General features: G+C 35.5%; 1 protein-coding gene across 1 annotated transcript in view; it reads right to left on the bottom strand.

Annotated features, from left to right (window-relative positions):
• Nucleotides 1-23,871, bottom strand: part of TRDN (triadin) — a 393,952-nt gene that overhangs the window by 44,291 nt on the left and 325,790 nt on the right. The window contains exons 26-29 of the mRNA XM_058735145.1: nt 8,401-8,427; nt 7,879-7,908; nt 2,779-2,808; nt 1,125-1,172 (exon numbers count right to left, since the gene is read on the bottom strand). Coding sequence (XP_058591128.1) covers nt 1,125-1,172; nt 2,779-2,808; nt 7,879-7,908; nt 8,401-8,427 — 135 coding nt within the window. The remainder of the gene's footprint in view (nt 1-1,124; nt 1,173-2,778; nt 2,809-7,878; nt 7,909-8,400; nt 8,428-23,871) is intronic.

Below are 23,871 nucleotides of genomic sequence, written 5' to 3' on the forward strand. Positions count from 1 at the left end.
CAATATAGACAGTTATTCTTGGTTCCTCACACTACAGCTCTGCTTTGTCTACTCCTATAGCTTCTTTTGTTGGTGTGTCATGTATTTTAAAGCCTGAGCAAATGAAAGCAAATGGACTCAAACCCATTGTAAACAGTTTTCCTAAAGTAAAAATTTTAGAAGTATAAGGAAAATGTTTCCTAAGATATGCTTACAGAAAGCATGTTTTTACCTTATTAAAGATTCTGGCCTAACCACATTTACAACTTCGGGTAAACAATTCAGCCTGGAATGAAGGACAATAACTGAGGCTTGGGACTGCCTCAAAATTAAAGTCATATTTAATTAGCGTAAATGAAAACTTAAAAGTTTTTAGTCTTAAATAAAAAACAACACATTTGTTTTGGTAAATTCTGTGTCTCTCTTTCTGAGCAGAACACACTGGCTTACCTCTACTTTCTCCAAAATGTAAGACCAGGGTTGAAAAAAAAGAAAGTGAGGCAAAGACGGAGGAAGGAAGGAGGAGAGGAAACAGGGAGAAATGTTGATTTCCTTTTCTTGGGGGTTTTGAAATGTAAGATGTCATGTTTGAATGAGCCGTTCTGAATTGTAAGTTTCCCAAGGACATCTTGCAGAATGCAGAACAGAAGTAAACCATGGAGCCCATTCACCTCAGTGCTGGAGGTGATGATCTTACTCAGCTAAGTATCTGATGAGAAGGGATAGACTGTGTAGTTACTGTTACAGGTCAAGTCCTCAGTTCAAAAAATATGGTGGAGGGGGCGCCTGGGTGGCGCAGTCGGTTAAGCGTCCGACTTCAGCCAGGTCACGATCTCGCGGTCTGCGAGTTCGAGCCCCGCGTCAGGCTTTGGGCTGATGGCTCGGAGCCTGGAGCCTGTTTCCGATTCTGTGTCTCCCTCTCTCTCTGCCCCTCCCCCGTTCATGCTCTGTCTCTCTCTGTCCCAAAAATTAAAAAAAAAAAAAAATATGGTGGAGATGACTAAAATTGGAGATGTTCTAGAAGTTGGGTGACTTAAGACTTGAATCATCCCTCAAAACTTTAGATTTGACATGAGACTCTTCATTCTGCTGAAACCAGAACATGGAGAGACAATTTTATACTATAGACACCACCTGCAAAATACCTGGTTTACCATGAGAAACAGTCTTTTCCGGTTTTGCTCTGTCTTGTTCTGAAAATAATAAAAATAAAATCTTTTCAGATGTTTAGAAGCTTTATAAATTAACATACGGTGATTTTTTTCTCTGTTCCATAGGCCAGTGATTTGTTTAGCAGAAAATAATAGACACATGTCGGAAATATGTCCACACAGAAAAAAACTTTCTAAGTTTTCATGTCAATTTAGTTTAAGTGAAAAATTTAATGGTTTTGGTTGCATGAAAACAATATAACAAGAATTCTTATTTACATTTAAGTACTTCTATTTTACAAAGGATAAGTTGTAACAAAGCATAAATACTAAAGCATAGACAGCAAATGCATATTACTGGAAATATTTAAAATTTTCTTGTCAAAATTCTATGTAAGCATTCCAGATAAAAATAATACATGTCCTATGTATTTGAGTTTTTTCAGATGAAGTTCTAAATGAAACATTTATATATAAAGAACAGAATCAATTAAATTACCTGCAAAATTGTGTTATTTTCCAATAATAAATAAAAGTTTGAAATGGCATTAGGCCTAACTAGAAGTTTCCAATGGTTTCCGGTTTAAAAACAAAGGAAAATGCAAAATGTTTCCATCTGCTAACATTGAATTGCAGCAAAAAAAAAAATACAGTCAGAAAAATAAATCATAAGACAGTACTTAGGCATTCATAAGCCTTGATACATTAACAATATATTATTTATAAGAGCAATTAGGATCAAGCTTCTGATCAGTTGCTAGGTAAGTTTTGGTGAGAATTAAAAGGGTAATATAGTGTTGTATGTACATTTAAACTTGGATTCTTGAATTTGTTGACATTGAGGAAACTTGCTATACAATTTTTTATAGTGAAGAAATAGCTTCCATGGAGCCTGAGGGTTTTTTTTTTTTTAACTTGCCTCAGGTCAGGGTTAGTTGGTACCAGAGCTAGGACTTAAACACTAAATAGCAATATAAACTTGGAAAGGTCACTCTGGTTTTAGGTCAATGTTACCTCTTCATAAAATAATCATTAGTCAGGGACAATTTCTTAGTGGAAGCACCCAAAGTTTTGAGTTAATCCGACATGGGCAGAATCCTAGCTCCAACATTTATTAGCTGGAAAACCTTGGAAAAATAAATTATTTTCTGAGTGGAGTCTATTGAGCTGTTTCCACACACATTAAATATGCATAATAATTGTCATGTTCCATGTGTCTCACAGCATTATAATGAAAATAAAAGTCCTAAGCTGTTCCTTAGCTCCTAACAGGTGTTTAATAAATTCTTGTGATTTTTCTCTTCAAATCCCAGTAGTCTGTGATTTTGTCATTGCTATGTCATTGGAAATAAACCTACAAATTAAATATGATAATACTAGGGTTGAAGGACTCCCAGAAATGTCTCCTGAAACCTAGAGTATCTACTGTGGTCCATTTAAAGCCATATTCTAGGTGTTTTTGCCTACAGAATATCCCCCTTCTCAGCTAATCCAGTGATATAAAACCATACTGAGCAACAGAGTAAGAAAAACAATAAGGTTCCGGGACACCCTGTAAATCTCCATTGGTGGGTGGTAAGCCTCTTTTAGTTCTAAGATGAAGGCAATATCAGCTTTGTATCTATTTAAGAATACAAATATTTTTTACCTGGTTTTGTTTCCTTTTTTACTTGTGACTCTAAAGGGAAACAAAAAGGCAGAAATTTTAAAATCTGAAAAAACAAACTAGAGCACAAATTCATTTTTAGAAATTATTTTATTCTGTTTACCATTATTAAAAAGGCAGAATTTTACTAAAAATGATTTCAGTTTCCTGCTAGTTTGTTAGTGCTGGACTATTTTTTTAAAGTTTATTTATTAATTTTGAGAGAAAGAGAGAGAGAGAGAGAGAGACAGAGAGTGCGTGTGTATGAACAGGAGAGGGGCAGAAAGAGAGGGAGAGAGAGAGAATCCTAAGCAGAATTCACACAGTCAGTGCAGAGCCTGACACAGGGCTTGACCTCACCGACCAGGGGATCATGACCTGAGCTGAAATCAAGAGTCAGGTGCTTGGGGCGCTTGGGTGGCTCAGTCGGTTTAGCGTCCAACTTTGGTCAGGTCATGATTTCACTGCTCGTGGGTTTGAGCCCCACGTCGGGCTCTGTGCTGACAGATCAAAGCCTGGAGCCTGCTTTGGATTCTGTGTCTCCTTCTCTCTCTGCTCCTCCCCCCACTCGTGTTCTCTCTCTGTCTGTCTGTGTTCTCTCTCTGTCTGTCTCTCAAAAACAAATAAATAAACATTAAAAAAAAAAAGGTCAGATGCTTAGCAAACTGAGTAACCCAGGCACCCCAGAGCTGGACTATTAAACACACAGTAGTTAATATCATGCCATGTACTTATCTGTCATTAAGTTGCTGCTACTGCTGATTGATTTCAATTCGAAAAATCTGTTTTCTCAAGATGATTATTGTGGAGTATAGTTTCAATGTCAGTATAAGGTAAATGATTTGATGGCGGAATAGGAAGAGTATCTTTGAAATATATCTAATTAAGTTCTTACGTGATTTAGAAATTTAGACAAACAGAGTTATGGTTTGAATTGTACCCCACAAAAAGATATGTTGAAGTCCTAATCTGCCATATATCAGAATGTGACCTTATTTGGAAATAGAATTGTTGCAGATATGATTGGTTAAGTTAAGATGAGGTCATACTGGAATAAGGTGGGTCCTTCATCCAATCTGACAGGTATCCTTATAAGGAGAGGATAAGAGACACCAAAGGAGACACAGGGAGAAGAAGGCTATGTAATGGTGGAGGCAGAGCTTAGAGTGATGGATCTATAAGCCAAGGAACCAGGACTGCTCACAACATCAAAAGCTAGAAGAGATAAGGAAAGATTCTCCTCTACATGTTTCAAAGGGAGCATGGCTCTGCTGACATCTCGACTTTGGACTTCAAGCCTCTAGATCTGTGAGAGAGTAAATTTTTGTTGTTTTAAGCTATCCAGTTTGTGATACTTTATTCCAGTTACCCAGGGAAACTAATAGATTTTGGTACCAGGAGATCAGGTGCTGCTGTAACAAATACATATAAATATGAAAGTGGTTTTGGAATTGGCTGATGAGAAGAGGCTGGAAGATTTTTGAGACACTTGATTAAAAAAAAAAAAAGCCTAGATTGCCTCGAAAAGGATATTGGCAGAAATACCAACATTAGAGTCTATTCTGCTGAAGACTTAGAATTGGTAAGAGCTAGGCTAGGAAGAAAGCTTCTGATAATTTAGAAAATATGTATATCATCATCAAATACATATATCAACAAAATGTTGCTAGAAATAGGAACGTTAAATGTGCTCCTGGTAAGGTCCCAGAAGGAAATGAGGAACATGCTATTGGATATACTTCAGGGGTGATCTTTGATATAAAATGGCAGACAGCTTGGCTGAATTGTGTTCCTCAAATAGAGTAAGTGAAACTGTGCCCCCTGGGGTTAATGAAGTTGAAACTAGGAGAAGGTTTAAAGTTTGTTTTTCAGAGAACGGTTTCCTTCTAGTTAGCTATTGTGTCTTTTCAGACTCCACTAACAAATACACTAGCTGTCTCCACAGAGGTCTGGACTCAAGGTCAACTTACATGATTCTCACCTATGAACAAACAAGGCTCTGAATTCCTTACCTGAGAAAACAAGCCTAAGACCCCATCCAGGTTAAAGCAGCTCTCAGAGCATGTCCATAGCCCCTTCTTCTTGTCCTAAGGTAACCTCCTTGACATCAGGGGCTGAATTTTGTCTTGTTCTGGTGTTAAGTCCCCACCCCAGAGTGAACATAAGATGGATGTTACATAAATGTTTGCCTGGTTCACATGCTCCAGCATTCCTCATGAATAATCATAAGTTCCCCACCCCTTTCACTAATATGTATGTAATCTCCTACCCTGAATCTCCCCTTTAAACATCCCCACTCCTTAACGGGGAACTTGGGAGATGGTCTTTGGACATCAGTTCAAGGTTGAATGAAGCAACCTTTCTTTCCAAAGAACATCTGTATTGGCTTTCAAGCAGTGAGCAGCCAAACTAGGGTTTAAGTAACAGAGGTAGAATTTATAAGTGAAGAACATGGTTTAGCTGAAGAAATTTCCAATTAAAGTCTGGAAGGTGCAGCCCTATTTCTCCTTGCTGCACATAATAAAATGTGAGAGAGAAGATAAATTGAGGAGTGAATTGTTAATCAAAAAGAACCAGCACTTGATGATTTGGAAAATTCTCAACCTATCGAGATAGTGTGCCCTGGATACAGAGCAGAGTGGCCAGACAAACCTGCAGGTCCAATCTACCCACCTAAGCAGAAGGTAGGAACAGAGATGTAGTTATGAGGGAAGATCTGCAGAGGACACTCTTTATCCAGTGACATGGACCCTCATGAATTGAATGCAGAACTGGTCATGTTTGTGAGAATTCTATACAAGTAAAAACAATGCTGGCATGGACAGGAATGGACACACAGAGAAAAAAAACTCTAAGAGAAGAGCCATGGATTCAAAGACCTGGGCTGATGGGAACTCCTTGGGAAGAGAGGGCAGGGCTGCCAGCTGGGGGGCTCTATAGAACGGCAGAGCTAGCACCCAAGCAGGCCTAGAGGACACAGTACTCAGTCAAAGAAGATATCAGATCCTGACATCTAATGGAATTTTTCCTGCTATGATTTGGATTTATTTGGGACGCATAACCCCTTTTTTTCCTTTTAGTTTTTTCCCTTTTGAAATGGGAATTTCTATCTTAGCCTGTTCCACTATTTTATTTTGGAGGCAGATAATTTGTCTTCTGTTTTCACAGATGGAGAGAAATTTTCTGCGAGAAGAATCATACCCTGGGTTTCACCCATAAATGCTTAAGATAATGAGATGTGGGACTTTGAATTGATGAATTTTGGACTTAGTTGTTGCTAAAATGGTTGTGACTTTTACGGATGTTGGAATGAGGTGAATGTATTTTGCTACGTCTGAAGGACATGCATTTTGGGGGAGTAAGAAGATTGGTCTTTATGGGTTGAATTGTGCTCCCCCCAAAAGATAGGCTGAAGTCCCAACCCCCAGTACCTCATAATGTGACCTTACTTGGAAATAGGGTCTTTACAGGTGTAATTAGTGAAGATGTAGTTCTATGGGAGTATGGTGGCTCCTTAATCTAATATGTCTGGTGTCCTTACAAGAAGAGGAGAAAAGACAGAGATAAAGACACAAAGGAAGAAGATGCCCATGGGATGACACAGGCTCAGATTAGAATAATGCAACTTCAAGCCAAGGAACACCAAGCATTGCTCACAAACACCAGAAGCCAGGAGAAGCAAGAAAAGGTCCTTCTGGGTTCAAGAGAAGCATGGCCCTGATTACACCTTGATTTCATACCTGTACCTTCCAGAACTGTGGGAAAATAAATTTCTGCTGTATTAAGATACTTAGTTTGTGGTATTTTATTACAGCAGCCTTATAACACTAATAGTTGGCAAACATGAACAAAAGTTTTAATTGTTTTGAGAATCAGATTGTTGTGTATTCTTTATAAAAAGTCTGCTGCTTACTGTAGCCCTCAGAAATGTTCATCGGACTTAGAAGAGTGAGGGGAGCTGTTTTTCTGGCAGGATGTCTGTGTCCTAGACTAAACAGCAAAAATAGGGGTTTTGTAATTGACTCAATTAGTCAATTGTTTCTTCTGGTGGTGGGAATGCAAACTAGTGCAGCCTCTCTACAGTGTGGAGGTTCCTCAAAAAATTAAAAATAGGATTACCCTATGACCCAGCAATTGCACTAATAAGAATTTATCCAAAGGATACATAAGTGCTGATTTAAACCCCAATGTTTATAGCAGCACTATCAACAACAGCCAAATTATGGAAAGAACTCAAATGTCTGTCAACTGATAAATGGATAAAGAAGATGAGCTCTCTGTCTCTCTGTCTCTCTCTCTCTCTCTCTATATATATATAGATAGATCTAATATATATATATATATATAATGGATATTGTATGGAATACTACTTGGCAATAAAAAAGAATGAAATCTTGTCATTTGCAACAATGTGGATGGAACTGGAGGGTATTATGGTAAGCAAAATAAGTCAGTCAGAGAAAGACAGATATCATATGATTTCACTCATATGTGGAATTTGAGAAACTTAACAGATGACCATAGGGGAAAGAAAGCAAAAATAAGATAAAAACAGAGATGGAGGCAAACAATAAGGGACTCTTAAATACAGGACAAACTGAAGTTTGATGAGGGTAAGGGGTTGGGAGGGTGAGGAAAATGGGCGATAGGCATTGAGGAGGGTACTTGTTGGGATGAGCACTGGGTGTTGTATGAATCATGAGAATCAACTCCTGAAGCCAAGACTACATTGTATGTTAGCTAACCTGAGAATAAATTTAATTAATTAATTAATTATATAATTTATATAATTTATAAATATATATAAATAAATTATAAAATTTATATAATTATTTATATATAATAAATAATAATAAATAAAATTATTTATTAATTAAATTAATTAATTAATTAAACCATATCAATTTCTCCATTGTAAGTACAATCTTTTCTAGGAAGAGGTGGAATAGATAAATATGCTTTATATTTGTCTTATTTTAAAGAGTTAATGAAAGATAACATTTTTGTATAATATTTGCCCTAGGACACATTAGCAAAGGAGTAATATGATATTCTTTATAAATATGGAATGCAAGTATGAGTCTATATATAAAATATACATACCTGGTTTCTCTTCTTTTTTTACTTGTGGCTCTAAAAATATAGAAGATTAATAATGATGATTATACAAAGATATTTATTTCCTGTACTTAGACATATTTCTTTTACATATTATTCATTGTTTTTTAATCTGCCATATTAGTTTTCTTCTTTTTATGAATGCAGCAAATTGATACAAACAGACAAATAAAGGTTCCTTATTATCAATCACAGCATGAATTATTTTAAGACAGAATGAAAATGTGAACTAAGATTTTTATGAGAAGTTAAAAAGAGGTATTGCTTTGTATCTTCAGTGAACAAAGGATGAGAGAAAATTTTAGCATAGCATATTCTCAGAAACACAGAGGATATTAAAAATACAAAGGATATTAGAAATACAAGGATATTAAGCACATTGTCTACACAAAGTAGTTAAGCCTTTGATTTTAAGCAAAATACTCAACTATGAAGTCAGAGGATGAGTAAAAGCATATGTTTAAGATTTGTTTCATTTATTTATTTTTTGGCATGCACATGACATACGTGGAGGCTTAGGCTTGACTTCTTTGCCTAGAAAAAGTTTAAAAATTATTAGAGAATGAGTCATTCAATTGTCATTGAATTGACCTCAAATGTGATAGAATATTACATATTTGAAAATCTAAATAAAACTACATACTCCAACTATTGTTCTTTTTTAAAATTCTACAGGATATGTAATTTACTATCCACACAAAATCACTAATTGAAAAAATTATTTTTAAGTAATGAAACTTTAATTTCATTGCACCATTAAAAAATAATTTGTTCACAAATTTTGTTATCAGTGTTAACTTTTTAGTCTAATATTAAGATAGAGCACATAATTTTATTTTGAGAAATTACTTTTATTTAACCCTTTATTGTTGAAAATAAAAAAAATTAGACTTATTGTTTTCATTTCCATTAATACTGTTAATGTTATCTGTCCTAGTATAATACATTAAAAATGACTGCTACTGAATTTGGAACTCCAAATGACTAAAAATACAGTATAGGCTTTTATTGCATATTGGATCCCTAGTGTAAGGATTGACAAGTTTTCTATGAAAGATCAGGTAGTATATATTTTTGGCTTTGGGCCATACAATCTCTGCACAACTCTACAGTTCTGCTCTTGTAACACAGAAATAGACATAAATAATATGGAAATGAATTGGCATGGCTGTATTCCAATAAAACTTTATTTACAGAAAAGACTGGTAATCAATCTATAGACCATTGTTTGTCAACCTCTGCCTTATCCATAGTCAGTTTCAATTTTCTTTATTTTTTATCTCAACAAAGATTTTGACAGTAAATAACACCTACCGTAAAACACCTTCCCTTACAAATTTCATCCAGTACTTTTCCATCATTGTTCAACTCAGCTCCCTAGGAATGTCACCTTTGTTATGCTTCTTACACTTCCTGACTCCCATTTAATCATAAATTCACTAAAATCTAGCTTTTATTCCCACCATTTTGTTTATCAGATCTCTCCGGTCACCAATCCCCCTCTTCTTGCCAGTACCAATGGATATAATTAACTATATTGATCACTTTTTCCTTTTTAAATTCCTGTTCACTTGATTTCTGATTCGTCCACTTAAAATTACAGAAAACAGACAAAATACACAAAACACTGGCTTTAGAGATATTGAACATAGACAACAAAGGACTGATTTTTAAGTGGTGGGAAACAAATGAGGTGTGTCCTATGATTGTCTCAGCTTAATGACTTAAGTGAATTATAAGGTCTTAATGCAGAATGGAGCTAAATTGAGGAGATGGAGCTGGGAGTCTGGAAAGACCAAGACAGCTAGAGATCACAAGTCAGAATCACATAAAGTAGAGCACTGCAGAGAGAATAAGAAAGAGAGAGAAAAAGAGATAAAGCAAGTTCTAGGGATTTGTGGAAGGCCCTCTTAAATCTTCAGATGAGCGCGAGCCAGCATAAGCACACGAGTAACGTACCTGAGACCAGGGCAAGAAACAATGGAAACAATACCATAGTTCTCTATAGTAAGCATTAAAGTTGGATAGTGTCAGTCTTCCAAGTTTGATATTGTACTTCAGTATTGTGTTGGCTATTGTGAGTCTTTTTCCATTCCATATAAATTTTAGTGCCAGTTTGTCAACATTCACAAAATAACTTGCTAGGATTTTGATTGAAATTTCACTATTTTATAGATCGCGTTGGAAGCAACTGACATCTTAACAAAATTGAATCTTCTACTTCCCAAGCATGCAATATCTCACCATTTATGCAGAGAGTTTGATTTTTTTAATTTTTTTCCATCAGAGTTTTGTTTCCTTCAATTTTTATTTGGCTAACTTCTACACAGGGCTCAGTTCAGCTATCTTTTGTTCAGAAAACCTTATCTGAGGTTGTTGGACTGTGTTCCCCTTTTATGCACTAATATTATCTTTTAGATCTTTGATCATGTTATTCACAATCTACTGTAAATATTAACTTGAATAAATTCTTCCCTTCTAGACTGAGGTATTTGAAAACAGAGATCATGTTTATCCATCATTGGATCCAGGGAACTGGTGCAATAGCTAATATATAGTTACATGGTAGGCACTCCCTTATTATTTGTTCATTTGGTAAATAAATGGAACAATGAGAATAGGAGAAGGTAAATAAATGGAGAAGTGAGTCAAGAAAATTGAAGGTAAGAAAATATATGAATTCAGGAATTACATTAGCACACAAAATTTGTGTTCAAGTTACCACCTATTTTCTTGCTTTTGGCATGACAATCCACTTCTCAGCTTTCTAGTACTCAGGCAAAGATAAAAAATGTAATCAATGATAAAATTTACAATGTTTTAAAGTATCAACAAATAGTTTCTAAAAAGAATTCCTGGTATAACTATTCTTGGTATTGTTACCTGAGATAAATTTATTTCATGTGTTCTCAGGGGGGAAAAAAACTCTAGTCTAATGTAGTAAACATTAAAAAAAAAACCTACCCTAAATATGTAATAATTTTCAGAGAGTTCCACCCTCTGCTCTCACCATGAACCAGTTACACCATACTAAGCAGAGTTCAATAAGAGAAATGTTGCTTTGGCTCAAGCCCAACCAGTGTGGCTCAGGTATACAGCTATGTACTCTGCCTAAATTTAAGGATAAAAGCAAAGTTACCAAGACTATACATAGTGACATTTGGAGTATTGAACGGTCATGTTCCTTTTTGAGAATCTAATAAACCTATTGACATAATTCTAGGAAACATGCATGAATACAATTAAAAACACAAAAATGCAAGCACACACAAATTGTATGCAAATATAAGGTTGTTCAATTATGCACTTGGAGCCATGCCAAATTAAGAAATCTTTACTTAAAAGTTCTACTCATTCTTACAATCAGGTTGTGATAAACACTGAGAAACTATTTATTTCCACAAAGCATTTAATTATGAAATCTGGATTTTAGAGTTGGTTTTTACATGTCCTCTCCCATATATATTTATTTCCAAGTCAATTTCAATTGTAGCTCATAACATCTAATTATTCTGCTGTTCTCTTTCCATCATGCCTTATGGATTTCATTGTGTTCCCTCAATGGGGCACCTGGGTGGCTCAGTCAGTTGAGTGTCCTACTTCAGCCTAGGTCATGATCTTACCATTTCTGAGTTCAAGCCCCACATCAGGCTCTGTGCTGACAGCTCAAAGCCTGGAGCCTGCTTTGGCAGGCTGTGTCTCCCCTTCTCTCTCTCCCCCTCCCCCACTTGTGCTGTCTCTCTCAAAAACAAAAAATATTTAAACAATTTTTTAAAAAGTTAAGTTGAAGTCCTAAGGCTCAGTATCTTGTGAATGTGACATTATTTGGAAATAGGGTTTTTGCGGGTATAATTAAGATAAGGTCATTAGGTAGGTGGATCCTAATCTGACTGGTGCCCTTACAAGAGGAGTAGAGATACAGAAATTGACTTACATAGAGAGAGAAGATAATGTGAAGACACACAAGGAGAATACCTCTGTGGTGACAGAGGCAAAGATTTGAATGATGTTTTTGCAAGCCAAGGAACACCAAGTTTTGCTGGCAATTCCAGAAGCTGAGGGAAAGGTATGGAACAGATTCTCCTCCAAATCTTCAAAGAGCGCATGGCTCTGCCTGTGCTTGATTTTGGGCTTCTCTCTCTAGAATAATTTTTTGTTATTTCAAGCCACCCAGTTTGTGGTGCTTGTTACCACAGCCCTAGGCAACAAGTACTCTATGCTAGTACTTTAGTCTAGTCCACTACTGCTTCTCTTCATAATTACCAAGAACATCCAAACTGGTTATGAAAACATAGGCTTTCTCCCCTCACTCAATTTTCTAGAATGTATGTGTGGTCATTTGACATATCACGTCTCAGCCTAAAGCATGTACCATCTTTGTGAACTCCAACTGCCTCTGCCTGGTCAGTGGGATTAGTGATGAATCTAATTGCTACATATCTCATTACCCTTTTCTCTCTCTTCACCATTTTGCACTCTCTATTCAAGGCATACTGAAGGAATGTATTTCTAAACACCAAATTAAAGTGTCTTTTGTCTCTGGGCTTTCTTATATGTTGATCTCTCTAGAACATCCTTCCTCCTTTTTAGTTTGGCTAAATCTCATCTATTATTCAGATATTATCCAAAAAAAAAAAAAATAAGCTGCTCTAGATAGCTTTCCTTTAATCCCTCAGACTGAGTTGGGTTGGGTGTACCTTTCATATTCCAATAGTATTCTCTCTCTCTCTCTCTCTATATATATATATATATATATACTATATCAATGTCTGTTTACTTTATTATCTCCTCTAATATCCTATAACTTCCATATACACAAGGATTGTAGTGCTTCCAAAGCTTAGCATGGTTCCTGATATATTGGAATTTATCAATAAATGTATGTTGACTAAATTAAATGAATACCTACTATTCTATACCAGCAGTTGAGTGCAACTTGGGACTGGAAGCTTCTCACCAGAAGCCTGCTGGGGTACATGCCTCACTATAAGGCTGTGAGACCATTGCTGCTGCCAGGTTAGAGGCTGATCTAAGGAAGGACCATTATTCTACCCCAAATGGGTAAGTTAGCTAAAGGAACAAAGTTATCCCTAGCAATGATACCTTGAACTTGAAAAAAAGTAAATGAATATAACCAAATGTTCAGCTCATAAAGTCCTAATGAATAGAATTGCTAACTTTAAGTCACACCTCATTTGACATTCTCTTCAAGATTAACTTGTTACTTTTAAATGATAGAGGCAATTGCAGTAAAAGCTATTTACTGTAAGCTTGTTAAATATTGAATGGGATTTGAATAATAAATCTTAAGTCATTCCTGCAACAACTAGGTAGCAGTCTCAGTTGCTCCTGATATCCAACTCTAGTTCATGACCCTAGAACTGTGTCATCTTCAGTAGTCACATATGTTTTCTATGTTTTCTACAATGAGGAACAAACATGCCTTGCTCAACTGGTATCAATTCTTTAAGATACAGGGAAAAAACCCACAAATAACCAAATGAAGAAAAACACAAATAACAAAAACAAAGGAAAGAGACTAATACACATCCCTGTGTTATGTGACTGGTTATTGTATTTTCTGATATATCTAATTATTATTTTATATGTTAATAAATTATTTCTGATGCAGTAAAATTATTACCTAATATACCAATAAATTACTTGTACAGATTTTTGACTCTCAAAGAAATATTAAATTTCAGGTTTTATGTATGTATCAATAGCCAAAGGTCTGCATTGAACATAGATCTATATAGGTTAGTGTAATAACAATTCTGGCCCAGGAATTGTTTACATGAGTGATATCAATAAAGGCTTTTAAGTAATCTGCTTCGTAACAAATTCTCTCAAAATTTATTAATTGTTTAACATTGATCAATAATGGAATAATTTCATTTAATGATCTTTCTTTTTAAAAATTTTTTAATGTTTATTTTTGAGAGACAGAGACAAAACATGAGTAGGAGAGGAGCAGAGAGAGAGAGGGAGACTCAGAATCTGAAGCAGACTTGCTCTGAGTTGTCAGCACAGAGCCTGACATGGGGCTCAAACTTATCAACCGTGAGATCATGACCTGAGCTGAAGTCAGGTGCATAACCGATTGAGCCACCCAGGCACCCCTCATTTAATGATCTTTCTGATTCACATGTCCACAAATAGCTTTAATATATCTTAAATATATATGTCTAATTACTATCTTAATTCATTAATGAAGTAGCTTTATCCATGCACTGTATTTATCTTAAACTCTCCAACCACCTCTACAATATGATAGATACACTCCCAAACCAGTCAAGAGTGTCCTAAAGCCTACTTATTATGGGGTCACTTAAACTTTAAATTTTATTTTGTTTTTTTAAGTTTATTTATTTTGAGAGAGAGAGCACACATGCACACATGCACACACACACACACACACACACACACACACACTCACAAGCGAGGGAGGAGCAGAGAAAGGGAGGGAGTGAATCCCAAGCAGCCTCCACACTGTCAGTGTGGAGCCCGAGGCAGGGCTTGATCTCATGAATCGTATCCTGAGATCATGACCTCAGCCAAAATCAAGACTCATACACTTAACAAACTCAGCCACCCAGGTGTCCCTAGACTTTAAATTTAAAAGTAAGAAAAGTAAAAATCACAAGCAGAAGTAGGAAACTGAACTTTCATGAATTTACTCAAAAAATCATAATTTGATGAATGCCACAGAGATTGCCTTATAACTGGATCTAATGAGCAAATTAGTTCCCTCAATATGGATTTATTATACTTTAATTTAGTCAGGACAATTCAGATGAATATCATAACATTTGGATTTTGTAAAATGGTTAGATGTAACACTATTTTAGACACATAATACGTGTGAAAATCTTGGAAATTTTTTACTTAGATGATGTAATAGAGAGTATCATTAAATAAGACCATTAAATTTCAATACAAGATAAGAGTTTGGATATAAGAGCAGAAGGACCTTATAAGTTTTACACCCTATAATGAGCGAACTTTAAAACTGGATAAATCTTGTAAATCATCTCAAATACTTGTTTTCCAAAATAAACACACCTGGCTTCACAAACCATCCAGGCTATATGTGTGTTATGTTTCTATACATTTTTCCTCTGAGATATCCTTGTCAATCTAGGTCCTAGAGCAGTAGTTCCCAAACTGGGGTTCCTGGAGCAGGCTTTCTCAGGTGAATTTAGTGACCACTTAGGTGTGGGAACTATCGTCCTAGAGGGATAAAATCAAGACTTGCCAAGATAGAGTACCTATGAGACAATGTTTTAATGACTTGTTAATAATCAGTGGATACAAAGCACAGACAGAGTAGGCTAAGAAGTCTTGACAATGAAATCTCACCACTAAAATCTAAATATTTTTTCCAGCTTTTTTGAGATATAACTGACACATTACATATGTAAGTTTAAGGTGTACAATTTGATGGTTTCGTACACATATGTAGTGTGAAACAATTATCATAATAAAGTTTAGCTAATACATCCATCACCTCACATATTTATTACTTTTTTGTGTGTGTGATGATAACATTTGAAATTGGCTGTCTTAGCAACTATGGTATAAGTGGGGTGACCTATTAGCTTCAGGAACCTGAATGTCCAAATCTCTCCCCAGATTTGGGATGTTTTCAACCATTATTTCTTTTTTTATAATTTTTTTTAAGTTTACTTATTTATTTTTGAGAGAGAGACAGACAGAGTGAAAGGGGGAGGGGCAGAGAGAGAGAGAGAAAGAATCTCAAGCAGGCTCTGCACTGTCAGCACAGAGCCTGATGTGGGGCTTGAATTCACAAACCATGAGATCATGACCTAAGCCGAAACAAAGAGTTGGGTGCTTAACTGACTGAGCCACCCAGGCACTCCATCCATTATTTCTTTAAATAAACTTTTGTCCCTTCTTGCTATCATCTCCTTCTGAGACTCCAATAATGCTTAGGTTGTTTCTTTTAATACTATTCCGTAATTCACAGGGCTTTCTTCACTGTTTTTCATTCTCCTTTCTTTTTCCTCATCTGACTGGATGATTGTTAGTGACTGTTTTTTTCATTCACTAATTCCTTCTTCTGTTTGGTCCAGTCTGTTATTGAAGCTCTGTATTGGATGCTCCAGTTTAGTCAGTGTATTCTTCTACTCTGAGATCTCTGTTTTGTTGTTTTTTATGGTTTCTATTTCTTTCTCAAACTTCTCATTTTATTCATGTATTGTTTTCCCAATTTTATTTAGTTGTCTCTAATTTCTTGTAGTTCACTGAATTTCTTTAAGAGGATTATTCTGAATTCTTTGTCAGTTAATTCATAGATCTCCATAACCTTAGGGTCAGTTATGGAAGCTTTATTAGTTTCCTTTAGTGGTGTCATGTTTCCCTGATTATTTGTGATCCTTGTGTCTCTATGTTGATATGTGCATATTTGAGCAAGTAAATGCTCCTTCCAGTCTTTACAGGCTGGCTTTGGCAGCAAAGCTTCACACCAGTCAGCTCATCCAGAGATTCAGGGTGTGCCACCTCATGGTGACCTTGGGCAGGCAGATCTGGTGCTTGGATCAGTAGGTGGGCAGACCTTGTGTTTGGGTCCATGGGGAATAGCCTAGTGCCTGGATCTGCAGGGGTTGATATGCCAAGGGCCACAGGGAAGGGCCTGGCATCTGGGTCTTGGGGACTGGCCCAGTGCTGGGACAGTTTGGGAGTCTGTTTTCACAGAAGCCAGCCTAGAGGCTGGGGCCATGTGGGCTGGCCTGGTCCTGGGGCAGGACAGGAGCCTAGGTTGTGGGAACCAGTCTAAAACCTGGGATCTTAGAAGGCCACAAAAGATGACCTGGTCCTGGGGCAGGGCAAGGTGTTGGGTTCATAGAAGCCCAGTTGGGGCTTGGGTCTACTGGTGATTATGTGGCTTGGGATCAGCCCGGGAATCTTGGTCGATGGAAACTTGCTTAGACCTTGGGGCTACAAGTGTCAGGTTGGTGCTGGGGCAGGCTGGGATCATGGGGTCTGTGGGAGTTGGCTGGTGGTGGGATGGGGCAGCAGCAAGTTCATGAGAACTTACTGGGAATCTTGTACCATGCTTGCTGCCCTCAGGCTGTGGGAACTGGTCAATGCCAGGGTGGGCTGGGAGCCTAGTACCATGGGAGCCATTTTGGCCCTTGAGAGTCAGCCTGGTGCTGGCAAAGGCCAACTGGGGTCTGCAGTGAAGTTGGGTGCTCTCTTCACTCTCCTTCTCCTACAGAGAGGGTGTCTCTTTTGTGCTAAGCTGCCCAGGTTTGGCAGAGGGGGTGGGGGTAATGTGAATCTATTCTTACCTTCCTCAATTGTCTTTTTTTAAAATTTCTGTTATTCATGCAGGTGCTATATTTCCTCACCTGGAATCCTTAGTTCTTGTGAGAGTATTTTTGCATACAGATTGTTGTTCAAATTGATGTTTTGGGGAGGGAATGGACACTAGAAATTTCTATACCACAATTTTGCTAATATTACTCCTACATGTTCTTTAGCTTTTTTCATTCTCAGTTTCATGATCTCATACATTCAGTTACAAGACAATATTGTACCAGTTTAAAATCTGATGAGACTTTACAAGAAAACACAGCTGCAGATATATGAATGAATAAAGTGCATTTGTATGTCGTTTAAACCTACATATTCCTTTAGATCCACATTTAGACTGCAATAAGTGTAAGAACACTGTAGATTGCTTGTTGGAGGAGAATTCTATAAAGTAGTGGTTCTCAAACAATAACATAACTTGGAAACTTATTATAAATATACATGTTCAACCCCATCCCTGACCTCCAGAATCATAAACTCTAGGGGTGAGCCCAGCGCTCCAGGCATATCAGACACATGTTGAAATTTGAGAACCTCTGTTTGAGAACCATGACTACATTTGTTAATAGTATTCATTTAACAAAATCTATGACTGTTTTTTTTTTGCAATTTTGAGTTCCAGCTAATTGTGTATGTCATTTCAGCAAATAAGGCTTAATTAGAGTCAAAGAGAAAGGTTTCAATCTACTGAGACATAAATGGATAAAGCTAAAAACAGAACATGCTTATGTTGATTCTAGTGTGTCAACTTTTCAGTATAGATGACAGTAATATTCTACTCAGATATTTGTGATTGAGTTCTATAAAGGACGTGATATGAAATGAAATTCATATAACAGAAGAATTTTTTATTTTTTTACAAAGGAAACCAAATCATTGTAATTCTGTTGTTCTCATAGAGATAGTAACTGGCTCCATATCACAGGCTATGTTTCAAACAGTAGGAAGCAATATAATAGGTATATAAATACATATATTTGTTTATTTTATTTACAGGGATTTTAGGATTTTAAAAAATATTTTTAATATAGCTTTCGTATGTTTTTGTATTTTCTAAGTTTCTTAAATTTTGTTAAAACAAATGAAATTATCAATGTAATATTTTCCATTTCTGCTTTTACTATGCATTGACTTAAAAAACTGGTCATGTTCAATGAACAAAAAAGGAAGGAAGAGGAAAACAATGAGTCAAAAATATTCTGCAATATTAGACACATGAATATAGAATCAATGCAGTTTAAAATTACATAAAATAATAAATAGCATGTCTACATTTATATATACTAAGGAAATTGTTAAAGTAACATCTGGCAAAGATAATAAAATCTTGACCTAGCATAATAAAAAAATATTAATGTGCAGTGTTTTGGGACAAGCAATAGATAAGAGACCTTAAGGATTGGGTTTGGTTCTTGAAACTCATTTGCTGTGGAACCTTGACATGGCCATTTAACTTGCTTTCCTCATCTTTTACAAAAGAGAAGAAATGGTAAAAATTAGATTGATGGTTTCTAAGATCTCGTCCAGGTAAAGTGATATATTTATGTTAAATATTAATTTAAACTTTTTAAAAGTTTATTTATCTTTGAGAGAGAGAGAGAGAGAAAGAGAGCAAGGGAGGGGCAGAGAGAGAGGGAGAGAGAATCCCAAGCAGGCTCTGCACTGTCAGTGCAGAGCCAGATGTAGAGCTTGAACTCACAGACTAAGACATCATGACCTGAGCTGAAATCAAGAGTTGGATGCTTTACTGACTGAACCACCCAGCCTCCCCTGTTAAATTTTAATTTAAATCTAAATAGTAAATCATTTACAAAGGAGGCACCATTTAGATAATCAACGTGAAAAGTTGCAGCATTAATTTCTTTTTGGCTTGTTGCTCTTTAATAAATCTGTTTGCTCAATTCCTGATAGATTTTCTGCTGATGGAAACATGTTTAAGTCTAAGGGCAGAAGAACAGAACAAACCTTGTTTCTAAAATTAGTGTCTGTTCCAGATATAATATATCTGTTTACACAGCTATTTACTACAGAGCAGAAATTGGCTCTGTTGTAGATTTACATCTAAACCAGAAAGAACTATCAAACAGGCAATTTACCTTTTATGTTTATTTTTATTTTTTTGAGACACAGACAGAGCATTAGCAGGGGAGGGCAGAGAGAGGAGACACAGAATCCAAAGCAGTCTCCAGGCTCTGAGCTGTCACCACAGAGCCTGATGTGGGGCTCAAACTCACAAGCCTTGAGCTGTGATATCATGACCTCAGCCGACTGAGCCACCCAGGCGCCCCAGCACTGTACCTTTTAAACTGACTTGGAAATCTAAACTTTGTATCATGTATATTGAAAAAACAAGCCATTTGGAGGAAGCAAGAAAATATCATAAGGACTTTTATGGGATGCTTGAATCAGTTCAGAAATCTTATTACATACTACTAGAAGCCATTATTACTCACCTACATGTTTTATGAGGTTCTCTAATCTTTTAATAATCAAAATTAAAATGTAAGATACATAAATGTTAAACATGTGAAATATATTATAAAACTCTGAAAAGAATTGCTTTCTGGCTTGGATATCAATTTGAGTAAATATTCTTTTTTTTTCTTTTACCTACAGAGCCGTTTACATATACAGGCAATCTTGTTCATCAAATGTACTGTATAAAGTTACTTAATTGAAATAATACCATATTATCTTTTATCTGATGTTTACAAATATACTTTTAGAGATTTAATGTAAAATTATGTGACAGCATTATTTATGTAGCACTGTACATCAGAAAAAGAAATTACAAATAGTGCTTTGAAAATTGCCCTTTAATCTTCTAAAAGCTACTTGGTAAGCAAGAACTGCCACTGACAATTCGAACTAAATTTTGAGAAGAATTTTATTTTATGTTAGGATCAATAAAAATGCAGTCTGGTGCTAAGAAGTAAAAATATCATTTATGGTATCTTTTAATTTTAAAAGCAGAAGTATTTGGCAATATAATTAGATAGTATTTAGAAAGTCCTTTAAGGTCTACTGTATTAAGATTTGTGGTCATATGGCCTCTTAGATACATGAACCTAGTGAAATTCATATACAGAAATGACTTTCTCATCTTCATTGGTTTTGTTTGCATCATGCTAAATTTTCTGGATTCCAATTAAGCTAAATTTATTGAGGCTGTATTACAATAAATTTCTATGGAAACTTTTTTGTTATTCAAGCATCTACCCTTGACCACTGTGTTCTCACAAACCCTCTCAGTTATGTGTATTTTGCCTCACATGAATGGTAACTTTGGGTCCTTCTCCTTCATGATGTTGATTAAACTGTTAACAGCAAATGTTTTGTTTGCACCATGATTAGATTGTAATAGATTAGGGGAAATTTTCAGAGAACTAATAGAAAGATAGAAGTTAATGAGGTCATTACTTAGAAGTCCTTTTTTTTATTGATAGGAAACTTAATATAACACTGAGAACACACCATGATTATTCAACTATTCAGTCATTCATTCAGCAAGCAATGTCTCAGCATTTAGTGCCTGCTCAGCACTTCAGTCTTCTAAGAATACTTAGCTTCTAAGGCTTACCTATTAATTGAAAAAACAGATTCTTATGGATGGGTGTAATTCTGGTGACAGTCATAGAAATTAGATTTGGTGTACCTCTCATTAAGGGCATAGAAAAGGATATCAATTCCGGATATCACACATATACTTTAAAAAGTTCAGAGACAAAAGAAGATAAGGGATAAATGGTCTTACTCCATTATTGACCCACATACTGAACTTCCGAAAGTAAAAGCTTTTTCTCTTCAAACACAATTCCCTATAATGGTAAATGATTCTACATTCCATCTACAATTCCAACCAGGAGGCTGAAAATCATCCAAAATTCTTCTCCATGCTTTGCCCTCCCTATTCAGCTGTTAACAGAGTCCTGTTGATTCCCTTTTCTAAATATATCTTGAGTGTACTTCCGCTTGTTCATTTCCTTCTCAGTTTCTATTAGAGCCTCAAATATATCATTTTCATACCCTCTCATATCACCTGATGTTTTTGCCCTCTTGTTACATCTTTTCACCATACAATGTTCATTTGTCAAGTCTCAGCTCAGCTGTTGTCTCCCTCTGGATGCCTTTCCTGATCTCTTTCCAGGATGAGTTAGATGCCCCTAATCTGTACTCTCAGCATCGTTTGAAAACCATCATCTCTGTACACTGTAATTATTTGCAATACTTTGTAATTATTTACTCATTTGTCTTCCACAAATAAATTGTGAAATTCACTAGTCAGGGACAGCAATGAAACTATCATCTTTGTGTTCTTAGTACTTGTGCATTGTCTCACAGTGTCAACAATCATTGTCTTTAATGAACAAGTGACAACTCTATATAAATGGAGAGTTACTCTATTGAGTAATGCATGCAACTAAACATACTCCCCTAATGACTCACTGAAGATGCTGCTAAAATATTTTAAAAGGACTTGCAGAAAAGAGAGAGCTCTTTTAATTCTATGGGCCTTCATTGAAACATACCATCAGAAGAAATTTTCCATTTTTTTCTCTACATAGGAGGTTTTTCAAATTTGTGTTGTGATCATCTGGCTTCAGGATATGTAAAAATAAAACGTGAAAGTTTGTGTACAGAATTTCTCATTAATGTTGGTTATGGCTATTTCACCGATGAAAAGGACAAAATCATATTATGTTTAGATGTAGTAAAATTATATTATGTTTACTCTTGAGTAGTTTTGGCCTGGAATATAATAGACATTCCTGATCATTTTCAATTGATTGGCACCATCTGGCCCAAGGATATTTTAATTATTAAGACTTACTAAACTATATTACCCTAAACTCTACTGCATCACATTCTGATACTTTAAGTGGGTCTTAGGAAAGAAATGAGATAATAAGAAATGAGCATTTACCATGCTGAATCCTTATCTTAAAAGTCAAGGCATTGATTAGAGCAAGGGATGGGGATGGAGGGTTTATGAGAAGGAAAACTCAGTAAAATGTCTAAATTTTGATGGGCTTGTCTAAAGTTGTAAGGCATGGGCCCAAAGAAACCATTATTTCTGCTATGTTTATTATTGGTCACATCAATCTCACTTCCTGAGCTTGAGAATATTATGTTCTGAAACTAGAAAGGTGAGAATAAAAGAGCTGGTAGTTAATATTCTTTTTCTTTTCTTTCTCTTTTTTTTCCTTTCCTTTCCTTTCCTTTCCTTTCCTTTCCTTTCCTTTCCTTTCCTTTCCTTTCCTTTCCTTTCCTCCTTTTTTTTCTTTTCTCTTTTATTTTCTTTTCTTTTTTCTTTTCTTTCTTTTCTTTCTTTTCTTCTACAGTCAAGTAAATAGTACCATATTTCTTTCTCAAGATGTTCTGTGTTATTGAGAGTTAAATTTGAATAGCATGTGAAAAGAAAAGATACCTCATGTTTGTCTACATGAGGCATCTGAAACATTTTTTCCTGGAATATGATTCAATTATTAAATATCAACTCTCTTTTAAACATCTTACAAGTGTGAAACATTTCATCACAGGCTTGAGAAATATTCCCATGCATGGATGTTGTGTTGATCCATTAAACTGAAAAACCACAAAGAATATTTGACCTAAGAACATAGTTTTGAAAACTGGATAATATATTTTACCTTACAAATAGTATAAAAGCATGTATAGGCATAGGAGAAACAAAAGAAGGGACTGAGAATAGGTTCAAATAATTATGAAACCAGCATATTTTAGAATAGCAAAGAAGATATAAACTAAACAGGACATTAACATGAGCGAACTGGATCTTGTAAATTTTGCAATATTTTGTCAGAATAACTCACAAATTAGCCTGGAAACAGAAATCTTTCTAAAAGAGTTGACTTCTTAACAGGCAAGTATCTAAAAAGCTTCTGAGTTTTATTTTAATTTAGAAGAGCCAGACCATCAACTTCTTCTATGACAAGTTATAAAGCCTTCTGTAGTAAATTGCTTTTGCCACCCTGAAACATCTAAATCCAAGTCTCATTACCACCTTCCTCAAATGGTTTTCTGATTGGATTGAAATGAAAAAAGAGGATTTTCAATGAAAATTTTATTATAAAGGGCAAAAAAAGAGCATTTCTTGATTCCCATAAACTACAGAAGGAAGAAAATCATTCTGAGGAAAGCCTGAAAACTAAAAATTATGACTTTTGGAAGATTCTAAAATATATACTGTTGAAGAAATCTCTGAAGAAGATGACATATCTAATAGTGGCTAATAACTCTTTGTTTACACTAATGTTGGCTATACTAATGCATAAGTAGCATTTAGAAATGCTAAAAGAAACTATTGTATTCTTTATTTTCCATAATAGAGGCAACTTCTCCAGGATCCACAGACCCTGTGTCTCTCCTTTAAGTCGGCTAAGAAAAATTATACCTGTCATAGACTGATTCAGAAGCTACTAATGGAACTATGCTTGCTTGATTGAATTGGCTAAAAAATAGATCTTCCAATCTTTAGAAGATAGAACTAAAAACAATAAAAATAAAGACTCTAATACTCAAGTCACCATTGAAAATTAAAAAAAAAAGATTTTAGTACGGAAGTGGTTAATCAAAAGCTAAGCATGAAAAAGGTTATATTGTTTTACCGCAAAACAA

Source organism: Neofelis nebulosa, chromosome 6, assembly GCF_028018385.1.
Source record: "Neofelis nebulosa isolate mNeoNeb1 chromosome 6, mNeoNeb1.pri, whole genome shotgun sequence".
In the NCBI taxonomy this organism is placed as follows: Eukaryota; Metazoa; Chordata; class Mammalia; order Carnivora; family Felidae; genus Neofelis; species Neofelis nebulosa.